Source organism: Neoarius graeffei, chromosome 5 (genome assembly GCF_027579695.1).
Source record: "Neoarius graeffei isolate fNeoGra1 chromosome 5, fNeoGra1.pri, whole genome shotgun sequence".
NCBI classification, from domain to species: domain Eukaryota; kingdom Metazoa; phylum Chordata; class Actinopteri; order Siluriformes; family Ariidae; genus Neoarius; species Neoarius graeffei.
The window spans coordinates 2,805,001-2,820,000 of NC_083573.1; the positions used below are offsets into that span (position 1 = coordinate 2,805,001).

Genomic DNA, 15,000 nt, shown 5'->3' on the forward strand with positions numbered 1-15,000 from the left:
GTGTGTTCTAGAGGGAGTGTGTGAGATCTGGCTGACGAGCGAGGACACGGGTGCTTACGGCAGAGACATCGGCACGGATCTGCCCACGCTGCTGTGGGAGCTGGTGAAGGAGATCCCCGAGGGCTGCATGCTCCGCTTGGGCATGACCAACCCACCTTACATCCTCGAGCACCTGGAGGTGAGTCTGAGATTCTCGTTCAAGTTCTCCTGTCTAATAGCACATTCGTGTTGGGGTTCCCTGTGGTCGTGTGTGAATGCAGAACCATGTGGTCAGTTTGAGCAGCGAGCTGGAGGAGGGTTTTTAAAAAAAAAATAAAATCACCAGTCAGTCATTAACCTCACAAGGTTTCTTTTCAGGCAGGTTCTTTTGATGTTCCTTGTGTTACCCACAGTTACATCTTATTCGTTTTGGAGTGACTTCAAAAGGTTCTTTGATGGTCCTTGAATTGGTGAACAGTTCTGTCTTTCCAAAGAGGTTTAACTGAAGGACCATTCAAGGCACATTTTTCTTCTGAATGTACCTCATGTGAAGAGTTGAGATTGTGTAGGACAAAATGGATTCCTCAAGGATTCTTTGTCTTCTTTAGAAGTGGGTCTGATTGGAACCTTCTCTGAAAGGGAAACACATACAGGTAGAACTTTTGAAAGGATATAAAATATTTATTTTCTTTGATAAGATGTTCTCTGTCTCACCCATGGTTACCACTTCTCCCTGAACAAGGTTCCTTGATGGTTCCTGGATTGGTTAAGGCTTCCATCTGTCCCTATGTAGCTTTTTCTGAAACGTGAACCTTCTGTTATCAGGTTCTACATGGAACCTTGAAGGATTTCCATTGAAGAGACATCTTCCTTATCTTGGGCTCCTTCAGGATTTATGGATTTGCTTCCTCAAAAGTTTCTTCTTGGAACATTATCCAAGAGCGAAACACTTGTATAGTTCTGTGTAGAACTTTGGATGGTTTTCCCAGAGGCTCAGCTGAAGAACCTTTCAGGGCTCGACCTTTCCTGAGCGTTCACTTGGAGAAAAGGGTTCTTTAAAGAGTTCATTGAATAATTCTAGGGCTCTTATCTACCAAAACGGGTTCTACTTAGAACACTGACTGATGCACTTATGCAAGTGCTTTACCTTTCAGGGTTTTACCAGAGTGGTTCTAAAATTTCTCAAGAAAATGGAACAAAAAAGGTTCTTTGGGGTGTCTTGAATAGTTTGTTGGATAATTAAGGGTTCTTAACTTCCAGAACCCTTCCACAACCTTGCAGGTTTACTTGGATCCTTTTCTGTCATTGGGATCGACACAGAACTTGAAAGGTTTCTTGTCGAGGGACAGCGGAAGAACACTTGAGGGTTTGGAATATTTTAGGAGTGTACCTTTTGTTCTTTTCAAGATGGAGGGAACAGAAAGGTTCCTTGGTCTGATTTTTTTTTTTTTACTCCTTCAAGAACCACGAAATAAAGCCTTTTGAGATCCCTAAAGAACTCTTTATGGTTCTTTACTGTCGGGTCTGAGATAGAACTATTAAAAGTTCCACCTCAAGGATGATAGTGTTCTTCCAGGTTCTAAGTATCGCTGAACTGCAGTACGAGTGAGGTTCTTTATTGTGACGCAGAACATCAGAATGAAACATGAAAAGTTTTATCCTTTGTGATGGCGGTTTCTCATTCTAAGAGAACCTGAATGTTATGTAAATACACACTGGAGTGAACTTGGAGCCTGAACCCATCCGGTTCCTTGTGCTGAAGCGTCTCCGTGGCGTCTGTTCTCCGGTGAGAGATGCGAGCGGAAGCGTGTTTCATGTGCACGAGGTTAATTGAGGTTATAATTTAGACCCCATCTGTGTCGGTTCCGTTTCTGCTTGGTTACATCTGAAATAAAAACCTGATGAAAGTGTTTCTTCTCTCCTTCCTTAAACGATGAGAACTAGCAATTAAATGCTAATTCGAACCGGGAGTATTGATGTGCTGGCACTAATTTAACGTTCCACTCGTGTTTGCTGTTTTGATGTGCTCAGCAGTTCTGCTTTAATGCTTTTCTACTTTATTAATGCTTACGAGTGTTCTGGCGCCGGTTCTGTACATGAATTATCAGCCAAGTGGAAGATTGCAGCAGGAGACGGAACGCTGATACGGAGGCGGAAAATGTTGAGGGTGAAAAAAAATAAATAAATCAAGGGCCTGATATTCTTGGTCTTCTCAAAGTGAGTGGCTTTAACTGTGTTGGAACCTTTCAAGGTTCTTTTGAGGAGAATTATTTGACATATTGGTTCTGTCTCAAAAATGGTTCCAAATGGAGTCCTTTTTGGGAGAACCGATAGAAACCCGTTCTCTTCCCCCCAAAGCGTTGAATTAAGGTTCTTTGGTGAAGTTTTAAGGAGAGTTAAAGGTTCTCAGTTTTCAACGAGCGTTCCACTTGGAAGCCTTTCCGATAAACACTTCTTGTAGGGTTCTAAATAGCAAGCGTTCCTCCAGAGGGGAAACCAAGGAACGATCTTTTTCTTTATTTCTTTATTTTTATCATATTTTACATCATGGGTGAGGGATCACAGAGAAAAAGGTTCCGCAAAGGTTCTTTGTTCAAAACTCTTTACTTGTTCAAGTGGTGCTATGTGGAACCCTCTCTGAAAGGGAAACACAAGCGACAAGCAGAAGATCCCTTTCAGGTTATCTGTTGCAGAGTCCTTGATGGAGAACCATCAACTGAACGTGTAGAATTATTCAGGGTTCGAAATTTTCGAAATAAAGCAGAGCAATAAAGTTTGTCATTTTCAGCGCAGAACATTTCAAAGGCGTCATTCCACGACAAAATGTTTAATACTGGCTCTTTTTGAAATACCATAGGTCACTCCGAGCCGCGTACGCATGCTGCACGTGAAAATGTTCTTCTACTCCCGTTCCCTGTATCAGCCGATTAAAGAAAATAGACGGGAAAACGAGCGAATCAGAAAAAGCCCTACGAACTTATGTCACTTCGTAAATTAGTAGTCATGGCGTCGCCCATAACCCACTGGAGGGAGCGTCACAGTGCTGTTAGCCAATCAGAAGCGATATGTTTACATGTCATGAATATTAATGAGTAAGAGCTGAAATCCTGTCGTTCTCTCCCAACCCACTCCTCCACCGAACTAGAACAGCCTGAAACAGGAGAACCACAGCATGTTTTTCACCAAAACCGGCTCCCAGGGCATTCATTCATACTAGAGACCACCGCACAATTAATGAAAAAACGATGCAGTGACACCTTTAAATGCAATATGATGAAATATTTGTCGGCGGCAATGAGTTTAAAAGGAACCTAGCATGAGATTTTGCAGGTTCCATCGATGTGCTCGGACCTTCTGATGTTCCCCGTGTTGTCCAGTTCTCTGATTGGTGAAGGAGTCTGTCTTTCCAAAGGGATTTCACTTGTCATGCTTTCTGAAAGAGAAATACTCTGTTGTCTGATTCTGCGTAGAACCTTTAATAAGAACCCTGAAGTGTTCTGATTTTTTTTAAGAAGTTTTCTTTTGAAGGGCAAGAAAACACAAAGGACAGAGAAGTTCCTGTGAAGGCTTATTCAGATGGTTATGAATTCTTTTTAAAGACGTTCCGTCGTAGTCGTCATCGTCTTGCTAGAACCTGCTGATGTTCCATGCGTCTCCCGTGGTTCCCTCTCCTTTGACTTCGTAGTGCCTTGGAACTGAAAAGGGAGCCTTGACAGCTCCTTGGCAAATGGTTCCATCTTTCAGAGGAAGTTTTCTGAAAGTGAAGCCTCCTGTTGTAGGTTCTACAGAGAACCTCAAAGGATGTTCAGTTGCCTGCAGCATGGTGTTCTGCTCATTACTGTACAGTTGGTGTCTCGAGCGTTGAACACATGCACTCTTGACGCGAGTACCCTGTTTAGGTGAAGGGTACTCCAGTGAAGTCACAGCCAGGCTGATTGGGACGGAACCGCAGGTCAGAGCTAATGAAACGTTCCACTAGGTGAATACTGACAGCTCGCAGCGTCGCTCATTAGCGGCCCTCGTCACGTTCCCCAAAGAGACTTGATGACCGAGACCTCACGACCTTGTCTTCTGCTTCGTTGGCTCTTTTTCCTTCTGTCTCTTCCTGAGCTGCTTTTATTCATGAGGCATGCTTTAAAAGCGATAGATCAGAGGTTAAGGGTCTGCACTCGTGCCCAGGAGGTTGTGAGTTCAGATCCCAAGACAGGCAGTGATCCACTATTGGGTTCTTGGGTGAGAACCTAAACCTTCAGCTTAGTTTATTATTTAAGGTGAGAACGCATGCTGTGGTAAATAATGAAAGTACAAGAAATTAAAATAAAGTATTCCGGATCAGAAACGAGAGAGACGACAGCACGACTTCTCACGGGCATGGACTTTAAATCTTCAGCCCTGACAACGGAGCCTGATATTCTTCTAAAACATGCGTTTGATGACACTTTGGAGTCCGAGTCAAGTTACGAATCAAACTTGGACACCAGAAACAAAGTAAATAAAAAGTAAACTTCAAAATAAACCTTTGAAGTCAGTGTCGAGACGCAGCTCAAATTTTAAAGTCGGATCCGAGGCGTGCATTTTCAAGTCCAGGATCGGATACGAGTTTTAAATTCAAGATGCGAATTATAAACTTGGAAATCTGTGTCAAGTTGCGAGACATGTTTTAGAGTCAGAGTTAAAATACGAATCCTGAATTTTAAAATCAAGTGCAGGGTCCGAGTTATACATTAAGTCTGAGTCGAGGTGGAAGTCATAAACATATCCGTCAGTCAAGTTGCGAGTCAAATATTAAAGTCAGAGTCAAGTTGCGAGTCAAATGTGAGAGTCAAGTTGCAAGTCAAATCTTGAAGTGAGTCAAGTCGCAAGTTGTTGCAGTGAGTCAAGTTGCGAGTCAAATGTGAGCATCAAGTTGCGAGTCAGATATTGAAGTGAGAGTCAAGATGTGAGTCAAATACTGAAGTCAGTCAAGTTGTGAGTTAAGCTGCAAGTCAAATATTGATGTGAGCGACAAGATGCGAGTCAAATATTGGTGAGTCAAGTTGCGAGTCAGATGTTAGTCAGTCTCAAGTTACGAGTCAAATGTGAGAGTCAAGTTGTGAGTCAAATCTTGAAGTGAGTCAAGTTGCGAGTCAATTTTTGAAGTCAAGTTGCGAGTCAGTTGTTGAAGTGCGAGTCAAGTTGCAAGTCCGATGTTAGTCAGAGTCAAGTTGCGAGTCGGTTGTTGAAGTGCAAGTCAAGTTGCGAGTCAGTTGTTGAAGTGCGAGTCAGATGTTAGTCAGAGTCAAGTTGTGAGTCAAATTTCAGTCAGTCAAGCTGCGAGTCAAATATTGAAGTCTGAGTCAAGTTGCGAGTCAAATGTGAGTCAAGTTCTGAGTCAAATATTAAAGTTACGAGTCTGTGGTAGTGAGGGTCAAGTTGTGAGTCGTATTTTAAAGTCAGTCAAGTTGTGAGTCGTATTTTAAAGTCAGTCATACCCTATAACCTGAGGCATGAGTCATAAATCTTAAAGCCAGTCCATGTTTATATGAATCGTTACCTCATAAATTCAGACTCCTCATGAGATTTGTAAATGTGGGACTCCGAGTGTGAGCCATTTTAAAGGCTGATATGAGGCACGAGTCGGCGTCTATAAATTTGAAGTCAGAATCGAGATGTGAGTTTCGTTTGAGACTCGATGCCGTGTGTCTGATCACAGAAGAACTGAGTTTCCTTTTTTTTTCTCCCTGAATATCTTTTTTTTTCCCCCTTCTTCAGTGTCTTTCTTGTGAAATCTGTGGTTTATATTTAACATCAGAACTGTGTTTGGTCACATGACTGAAGGCCGGAGAAGGTCTGTGTGTTTATTTCTGTTGCGTTCATTAAGAGGTGGAATGAGAAATATTCCGTTTTCCTGTTCCGCTGTTTGGTGATCACTTTATTTTATTCCAATTTTTGTTTCCATTTGTTGCAGTCCGTTTCGTCTCTGACCCCTCGAGGAAAAGTCTGAAACGGAACATTTGTCCTAATTAGTTTTCGACCGTCTGATCTGCTGTCTCTTGTCCGTGGCCAGTTTTTTTTCCTCCAAGAGGCTCTTCACGGTTCAGTCGATTAGCGCCGTTCGCCCTGGGGACGCCGTCGCAATTTGGATTTCATCCCGAGCTCGAGCCGTTTCCATTATAACAGGTCTCTGGGGACTCGCCGTCCGTCATGTACAGTGAGAAAGAGGGCATTCACTTCCAAATATCAAAATAAATCATCAGACGTCCGAGTTAAAATCCAAGAACCTGCAAAAAAAAAAAGCTCTGATGGCTTTGTTGGTCCAATTCCCAAAGATTCCGTTTCCCTGTCAGCGTTTGTTTCTCTCCACTTGTTTTGTGTCACACGGTTGTTTAATTAAAGCTGTGGAGGAAATAACATCACACCAGCGTTCGCATTCTTCACTCCGTTAATTAGATTAAAATTACAAAATAAGAGCGTGAGCAAACATCGTTTGCTGCTTTGCCCTGCTCGCATCGTTTGTTTGTTTGTTTATTTACTTATTTAACTGGTTAATTTTATCTATTCACTTATTTCCTTAATTTTTGAAATGTTTTTATAATCTTTACAAAATATTTTATTTACATTTGCATGTTTTTCATTACTTCAGATTTAATTATCTTTTATTTATTTACCTATTTTAGCAAATTTTTGATCAGTTAATCTTTGTTTGTTTGTGTCCTTTGTTCCATTTGCACTCCCTGAACTGAACAGTGAGTGTGATTCACTCTTCCGCCGCCTTCACCGTGTTTGTTTGTTTGTTTGTTTGTTTGTTTGTTTGTGTCCTTTGTTCCATTTGCACTCCCTGAACTGAACAGTGAGTGTAATTCACTCTTCCGCCGCCTTCACCGTGTTTGTTTGTTTGTTTGTTTGTTTGTTTGTGTCCTTTGTTCCATTTGCACTCCCTGAACTGAACAGTGAGTGTAATTCACTCTTCCGCCGCCTTCACCGTGTTTGTTTGTTTGTTTGTTTACCTGCTTCATTTTTGATTGATGAATTGATATCATTTAATTCATTTCGTAAATTATTGATTCATTCACTGATGTTTACTTGTGAGCTTTTTTTTTAATTAACTCTCATGATGACATTTTTTTCACTGATTTACTGATTTTTTATGATTTGTTTACTGTTGTTCTGATTTGTTTCTGCATTAGTGAAATTCAGCTTTCCTGAAATTGGGGGAAAAAACCCTTCCAAAGACACTGAGGTGAAATCCCAGTGGAACTCGACCTGTCGTGTGTGTGTGTGTGTGTGTGTGTGTGTGTGTGTGTGTGGTAATTGGGTTCCGCTCTCAGTCCACACCTGTCACAGCTCCTCATCCTCACCTCCGCGTCTCTCTCTCTCTCGGCTTCCTCCCGAGACGGTCACATGGTGAAAGCCGTTTGCGTTCTGAGAGGTGTGACTTTCTGCACTTCCCTCGCTCGCTTCACCGCTGCCTCGCGTCCAACCTGACAAGGTGAGGAGACGCTGGGTGTCAGGTGCGAACGCAGGTAACGGAGCGGTGCAGACGCTCGAACCTGAACCTCCACGTGTTTCTGCTCTTCTTTTGCATGAGTTTGCGTGACAGTGTGAGCTTTTCAGCGCTGTGACGTGTGTGTGAAGTTTCTTTAACTTGAACTCACAGTGCCGTGTTTTCCTCCTGGTGATGGAGCTCCTCGGGCCGCTGCGTGGCGATGGAGCTCCTCAGGCTGCTGCGTGGCGATGGAGCTCCTGCGTGGCGATGGAGCTGCTGCGTGGCGATGGAGCTCCTGCGTGGCGATGGAGCTGCTGCGTGGCGATGGAGCTCCTCGGGCTGCTGCGTGGCGATGGAGCTCCTCGGGCTGCTGCGTGGCGATGGAGCTCCTGCGTGGCGATGGAGCTCCTCGGGCTGCTGCGTGGCGATGGAGCTCCTCGGGCTGCTGCGTGGCGATGGAGCTCCTGCGTGGCGATGGAGCTCCTCGGGCTGCTGTGTGGCGATGGAGCTCCTGCGTGGCGATGGAGCTCCTCGGGCTGCTGCGTGGCGATGGAGCTCCTGCGTGGCGATGGAGCTCCTCGGGCTGCTGCGTGGCGATGGAGCTCCTGCGTGGCGATGGAGCTCCTCGGGCTGCTGCGTGGCGATGGAGCTCCTGCGTGGCGATGGAGCTCCTCGGGCTGCTGCGTGGCGATGGAGCTCCTGCGTGGCGATGGAGCTCCTCGGGCTGCTGCGTGGCGATGGAGCTCCTCGGGCTGCTGCGTGGCGATGGAGCTCCTCGGGCTGCTGCGTGGCGATGGAGCTCCTCGGCCTGCTGCGTGGCGATGGAGCTCCTCGGCCTGCTGCGTGGCGATGGAGCTCCTCGGCCTGCTGCGTGGCGATGGAGCGCCTGCGTGGCGATGGAGCTCCTCGGGCTGCTGCGTGGCGATGGAGCTCCTCGGGCTGCTGCGTGGCGATGGAGCTCCTCGGGCTGCTGCGTGGCGATGGAGCTCCTCGGCCTGCTGCGTGGCGATGGAGCTCCTCGGCCTGCTGCGTGGCGATGGAGCTCCTCGGCCTGCTGCGTGGCGATGGAGCTCCTCGGCCTGCTGCGTGGCGATGGAGCTCCTGCGTGGCGATGGAGCTCCTCGGGCTGCTGCGTGGCGATGGAGCTCCTCGGGCTGCTGCGTGGCGATGGAGCTCCTCGGCCTGCTGCGTGGCGATGGAGCTCCTCGGCCTGCTGCGTGGCGATGGAGCTCCTCGGCCTGCTGCGTGGTGCACGGTGTTCACAGCCACAGAGAAGAAACTGATGGAGTGAAGAAACCTCAGTGATGGATGTCAGACTGCAGTTTAATCAATCGTGTTTGTTCGTGATCCACTCAAATTAACGTTCTTAAATTCAGGGAAATGAGTTTTTTATTATTATTATTATTATTATTATTATTATTATTATTATCATTAATTACCTTTGTTGAAGGTTGTCAACATGATCATACGGTTTTTAGTTTAAATTGGTTTAGGCAATGTACAAGCAAAGCCAGATACCTCACCATTTCGATACCTCACCACCTCACTACCTCTCCACTTCGTGACCTCTCTACCTCACCACCTTGCTGCCTCTCCACTTCACGATCTCTCTACCTCACCACCTCTCCACTTCACGACCTCTCTATCTCACCACCTCTCCACTTCACGACCTCTCTTCCTCACCACCTCTCCACTTCACGACCTCTCTACCTCACCACCTCGCTGCCTCTGCATTTCATGACCTCTCTACCTCACCACCTCGCTGCCTCTCCACTTCACGACCTCGCGACCTCTCTACCTCACCACCTTGCTGCCTCTCCACTTTGTGACCTCTCTACCTCACCACCTTGCTGCCTGTCCACTTCACGATCTCTCTACCTCACCACCTCGCTGCCTCTCCACTTCACGACCTCTCTACCTCACCACCTCGCTGCCTCTCCACTTCACGAACTCTCAACCTCACCACCTTGCTGCCTCTCCACTTCACGACCTCTCTACCTCACCACCTTGCTGCCTCTCCACTTTGTGACCTCTCTACCTCACCACCTTGCTGCCTGTCCACTTCACGACCTCTCTACCTCACCACCTCGCTGCCTCTGCACTTCACGACCTCTCTACCTCACCACCTCGCTGCCTCTGCACTTTGTGACCTCTCTACCTCACCACCTTGCTGCCTCTCTACTTCATGACCTCTCTACGTCACCACCTCGCTGCCTCTCCACTTCACGACCTCTCTACCTCACCACCTCGCTGCCTCTCCACTTCACGACCTCTCTACCTCACCACCTTGCTGCCTCTGCACTTCACGACCTCTCTACCTCACCACCTTGCTGCCTCTCCACTTTGTGACCTCTCTACCTCACCACCTCGCTGCCTCTCCACTTTGTGACCTCTCTACCTCACCACCTTGCTGCCTCTCCACTTCACGACCTCTCTACCTCACCACCTCGCTGCCTCTCCACTTCACGACCTCTCTACCTCACCACCTCGCTGCCTCTCCACTTTGTGACCTCTCTACCTCACCACCTCGCTGCCTCTCCACTTCACGACATCTCTACCTCACCACCTCGCTGCCTCTGCACTTCACGACCTCTCTACCTCACCACCTTGCTGCCTCTCCACTTTGTGACCTCTCTACCTCACCACCTCGCTGCCTCTCCACTTTGTGACCTCTGTACTTCTCCACCTCGCTGCCTCTCCACCTGGTCTCCTGTGAAGCTGTTCTCCTGAAATGTTTGGTTGGAATGTGAACCTCCCCTCACCACTTTACTCCAGCTGGGGTGAAGAAGCTGTTGTTGTGTTCCAGTCTCATATTGTTTTGTGATGGTTATGGAAATGAGATGCGACCCGAGTAAAACAGATGTGTATCAGAATAAAGGATGAAATGGAGATCAGATAAAACGAGAGTAAATTGGGTTTTGTTTTTTGTTTTTTAATTAACACTAAAGTGTTGTCGCCCCTCATTACACAAACATCAGATCAGATGTTACCAAGCGATTAAAGATGGGAAATTAAACAGCGGCTCGTGTTCAGAGACGATCACCTGCTGGCCTGGAACACGACTGTGTTCAGAAGAAGGGAGGTGTGAGTGGTTGGGTGTGTGTTCCGTCTCCCTGGCGTACACCGGGTGTGTGTTTTACATTTTAACAGGCGACGCTGTGGGAAGTTGAGTCTGTTTTAGTTTACAGTCGCACAGAAGATCACGGTGGTGCTGATGGCTCTCATCCTGTGCACTGTGACACAACATTTCAGGGCTGTTTGTTTGTTTGTTTGTTTGTTTGTTTGTTTTAAACAAGCTCGGGTTGCTCGGCTCCCTCTCAGTAGTGGTTTAATCAGTCAGGAGGTGTTTTGGTTGACGCCCCTCACTCCCTCCATCTGTCACCTCGCAGCCCTGATCTCCCATCATCCTCTGCTGCACACCACCACCACCGCTCCCCCACGCCGCTCTGATTGATCTGCGCCGCTAATCCGACGCCGTTCTTCACACTAATTCATCCTTTTTAATGTTCGGTGCGCTGCGGCGGCCGAGAGCCTCACCGTGGGCCGCGGTCATGGAGACAGAACGGCACCTTGGATTGTTCTCGAGGGAAAACAAAAAACACAGCAGCTCGATGTGTCGTGTTCTCACTGAGAGGATGAGTGAGGTGGTGTGTGATCGCGGGCCTGAGATGGAGCGCATCACCACGGCGCTCTCTCTCACTCTCTCACCCTGCTCTTGCGCTCTTTCTCTCTCTCGCACGCGCTTTTTCTCAGGCTCTCTATTGCGCTCTCTCTCACTCTCTCCCCCTGCTCTTGTGCTCTCTCTCCTCTCTCTCTCGCTCTCTGTCCCTCTTGTACACACTCTCACTTTTTCTCTTGCACGCGCTTTCTCACATGCTGTCTCTCTCTCTCGCTCTCTCCCCCTTCTCTCTCTCTCCCCTTCTCTCTCTCTCTCCCCCTTCTCTCATGCGCTCTCTCTCGCTGTCTCCCCCTGCTCTCTCTCTCTCACGCGCGCACACTCTCTACCTTTCTCTCTCTCGCTCTCTCCCCTTCTCTCATGCTCTCTCTCTCTCTCTCACGTGTGCACTCTCTACCTCTCTCTCTTGTGCTTTCTCCCCCTGCTCTTGCGTGCTCTCTCTCTCTCCCCCACTTCTCTCTCTCTCTCTCTCTCTCTTTAATGATGTGAGACAGGTGTGTGTTGGACTGACAGATTTGCCAGACTCACAGCTGTGCACTCTTACACATCTGTCTCGTCTGGACTCTGTGTGTGTGTGTGTGTGTGTGTGTGTGTGTGTGTGTGAATGCTGCGTTCTTATTGGTGGGTTTTCTGAATGAGGTTGAAATCCCAGTGAAGTTGTGAACCAGCGCTGACTAGAGTTCTGTTCAGTTGAAGCCTTTAAAGTCTCTCTCTACTTTTTCTTCTTCTCCCTCCATCTTTCCCTCCTGACAGGAAATGGCGAAGATCCTGACTCACCCGCGGGTGTACGCCTTCCTGCACGTCCCCGTCCAGTCAGCATCCGACAGCGTGTTAATGGACATGAAGAGAGAGTACTGCTGCGACGACTTCACACACGTCGTCGACTTTCTCAAGGACAGGTACGCGAGCGCGGCGTCAGCGTGGATCAGACGATCCGTTTCCTGATGCTCTCTCGCTGTGGTCTCCGCTCACACACACTCGCACATTCCAGTGGTCACATGACTGTGTGGATTTGAACATGAACGCACACATTTCATAAGAACCCTCAGGGTAGATATTTTTCCACTTCCTGTCTGAGAGGAAGTGTAAGGTGGAGGATAAAATGTTGAAGTTTTGTAAATGTCACTCTGATGAGTGCAGTAATGAGGACTTGGAGTTTTCTGAGCATCGCTGCTGCTTCTGTTTGCGGCAGGATCACACGCTGTCGTGTGCAGAAGTCAGTGCGCCCTGCTCTTCCCATGAGCTCGCGTTCACGTTTCTGGCTTCGAGCTTCAGGTGATTGTGGAACTCCGCTGTGCTCCCAGGAGCGCGATCTCATCTCCGGATTGAAGCGCTGTTTCAGGGTTTAGTGACGAAACTCCGATCGGTCAGGTGCTGTGCCAATCAAATTCCTCTTTATGTTAAAGTGGGTGGAGCCTGGGTGAGTTTATTGATGGATCTGAAGTGCTTCAACTTTCACAGCTCTGGTTAAAACACCTGCGTGGACGTCATTATCGTGATTACGGCATCAGGAGATGATGGGCGTGTGCCTGACAGGGTTAATTAATTGATTTATTAATTTACGCTGGTGCAGATTGTTCCTCTCACTCAGGATCTTTATTCTTCTTGTTGTTGTTGTTCTCCTCCTCATGTGTTTTAGGACGTTGTTTCTCCCTCAGTTTTAGCCCAGTCATCACCAAATTCCACATCAAGAATATCTCTGGCCTGAAATGCATTGCTGTGACTTTTGGTGCTGATCTGGATCACTGATGCGGAATGATCCCTGAAAAACAGGATTTTTTTCCTCACTAAGTGTCATTCTCTGTCTCTTACCGTCCCTGATCTATAGGGTACGCTGACCAGACGTCCCGGTTTGTAACAGCGAGCGATCTCGTTGTTTAATCCCTTATTATTTAATAATTAAAAGTTATCCACAGTGGTGGTTTGGACCCTCCAGTGACAACGTGAAATGGAATAAACCTTTATTTAAATTTCTTTTTCAGTAATAAGTAAGAAATAAGAATTGTTTTAAAAAGAGTGAAAGCAAATTCCCAAATTGTGCAAAATAAATAGCCTGGCAAGCCAGACTAAATGTGAATATTTAGTCTGGCCTCGATCCGTAGACATTTCCGAAGCAGGTAGGAGGAACAAACCGCTGTCTTTCAAACTGTCTCTGTGCGTATAGGCCAACGCTCTGACCAATCAGCGCAGCAGTGACTGTGACGTAGTCAGAGCGACAGAAAGCAGTGGGGGAGACCTTGAAATAAATAATTTTTCAAAATGCGTATTAATTAATAAACAGGTTCTAGATATTAAGAAGTTTGGAGATAATGACCACAAGTTTGGAGTCTGTACCACATAACTCTTATTTTTTTCCAAGTGTTTTTCAAGGGTTTGCTTAAACTGTTTTTGAGAGTTTTTATTTAGTGGTGTTTGGTGAAATAATTTCCCTTAAATTTAAAATAACGGGAAAATAAGAAACAATCAAAAAGTAATGTTTCAAAGCTGTTTATTAATTCTTCGTACTGCACAAACTAGCCCCATCCTTTTGGCTACGAGCGGAGCCAGCTGGTAGATCAGACTTTTGCCATAGCCGGTCGGCAAAACAGCGAAAACGTCCTTCTTGAAAAGGAATGAGCGGAGAGCCTCTTCCTGCTCATGTTTCAACCAAAACTCCAAGTCTAATTCTTCTAAAACTGATTCCAAAGCGGAGTCAAACGCGCGCTGTTCACTAGCCGTAGCCATTTTTCCTGCTGTGCTTTCTCCAGCGTCGCACAGCTTTATCGTCACTCCTGCAAAAGCCCGCCCAAAGAATCCAAACAAAAACCTTGCATTGTGATTGGCGGGCACGATGTGATGCCCGGGGTGTTTTTGTTTATATGGTGCGAGGCTAGACCCACTCGTAGGCAAAAAATATTTTTGGCCGCTAGGCGGGTGGGTCTAGTTTACTAGGCTACAAAATAAAATAAATAAATAGCTACATGAAGAAAAACAAAAAATAATATAATGGTATAAAATTAAAAAAAAATCATTCATGAATTTTACATCAAGGAGCACATGCATTTAGAAGATATTTATTCATGTGATTTATAAATCAGTGTTAAAATTGTGAAACTCTAAAAGGAGTGATGGAATGGTTTAAAAAAAAAAAAGCAAATAAAATTGTTGAGAATACAAAATGTAAATGTGGATACATGTGAACAAAAAATCTTCAAATAAAACCCAGCGTTAGAAATCGATGAATGAAAGTAAGATGAAATGGACGCTTTCAAATACATTTATTTTAATGACATGTAAATCCATGGAAATAAAAGTTTTTTCGCCCAAAAAAAGTCGCTGTTTGGATGGAACTCGGTAAACCCTGAAGGGTGTGTGATCGCAGAGTCACTGCGGCGATGAATGTCTTTCAGCTGCAGCGATTCTTTTAACTCTCACTGATGCAGTGAGCAGCGTCTCTTTTCCGACACACGCGTGTCGAAGGCGTGTCCTGACGCGTGCTCGTGGAAAAGATGTCCCTGTGTTTCAGACGGTCAAATTACTGTCCGGCATCAAACAAAGAAAACAGCGAAGGCGATTTGAGCTGAAATGACTGGAATTGGGTTCAGAACTGTCTGACGCATCATTAACACCGTCAGCTTGGGGGGAAAAAGATCCTGACTGACTCTGATCAGAGATCACCGAAACGCTTGGTGAAGTCAAATTGTAAAAAAAAAACATGGAGAGTCGAACTCAGGTCCGTGTTTAATCGTGAAATTAAGATCATTTCCACTCACAGTGGGACAGGATTGGGACTAAACAGCTGTGCGTCTGTAGTAAACCCCTCGTTAGTGAGACGAATCAGGAGAAAAGGCTTCATTCTGCTCGGGAGCATAAAGATGGGACTCTGTTCGCGAAGGATGGG

General features: G+C 46.4%; 1 protein-coding gene across 1 annotated transcript in view; it reads left to right on the forward strand.

Annotated features, from left to right (window-relative positions):
• cdkal1 (CDK5 regulatory subunit associated protein 1-like 1) overlaps nucleotides 1-15,000 on the forward strand; it is a 358,098-nt gene that overhangs the window by 215,381 nt on the left and 127,717 nt on the right. Inside the window, exons 9-10 of the mRNA XM_060920977.1 lie at nucleotides 12-178; nucleotides 11,874-12,019. Coding sequence (XP_060776960.1) covers nucleotides 12-178; nucleotides 11,874-12,019 — 313 coding nt within the window. The remainder of the gene's footprint in view (nucleotides 1-11; nucleotides 179-11,873; nucleotides 12,020-15,000) is intronic.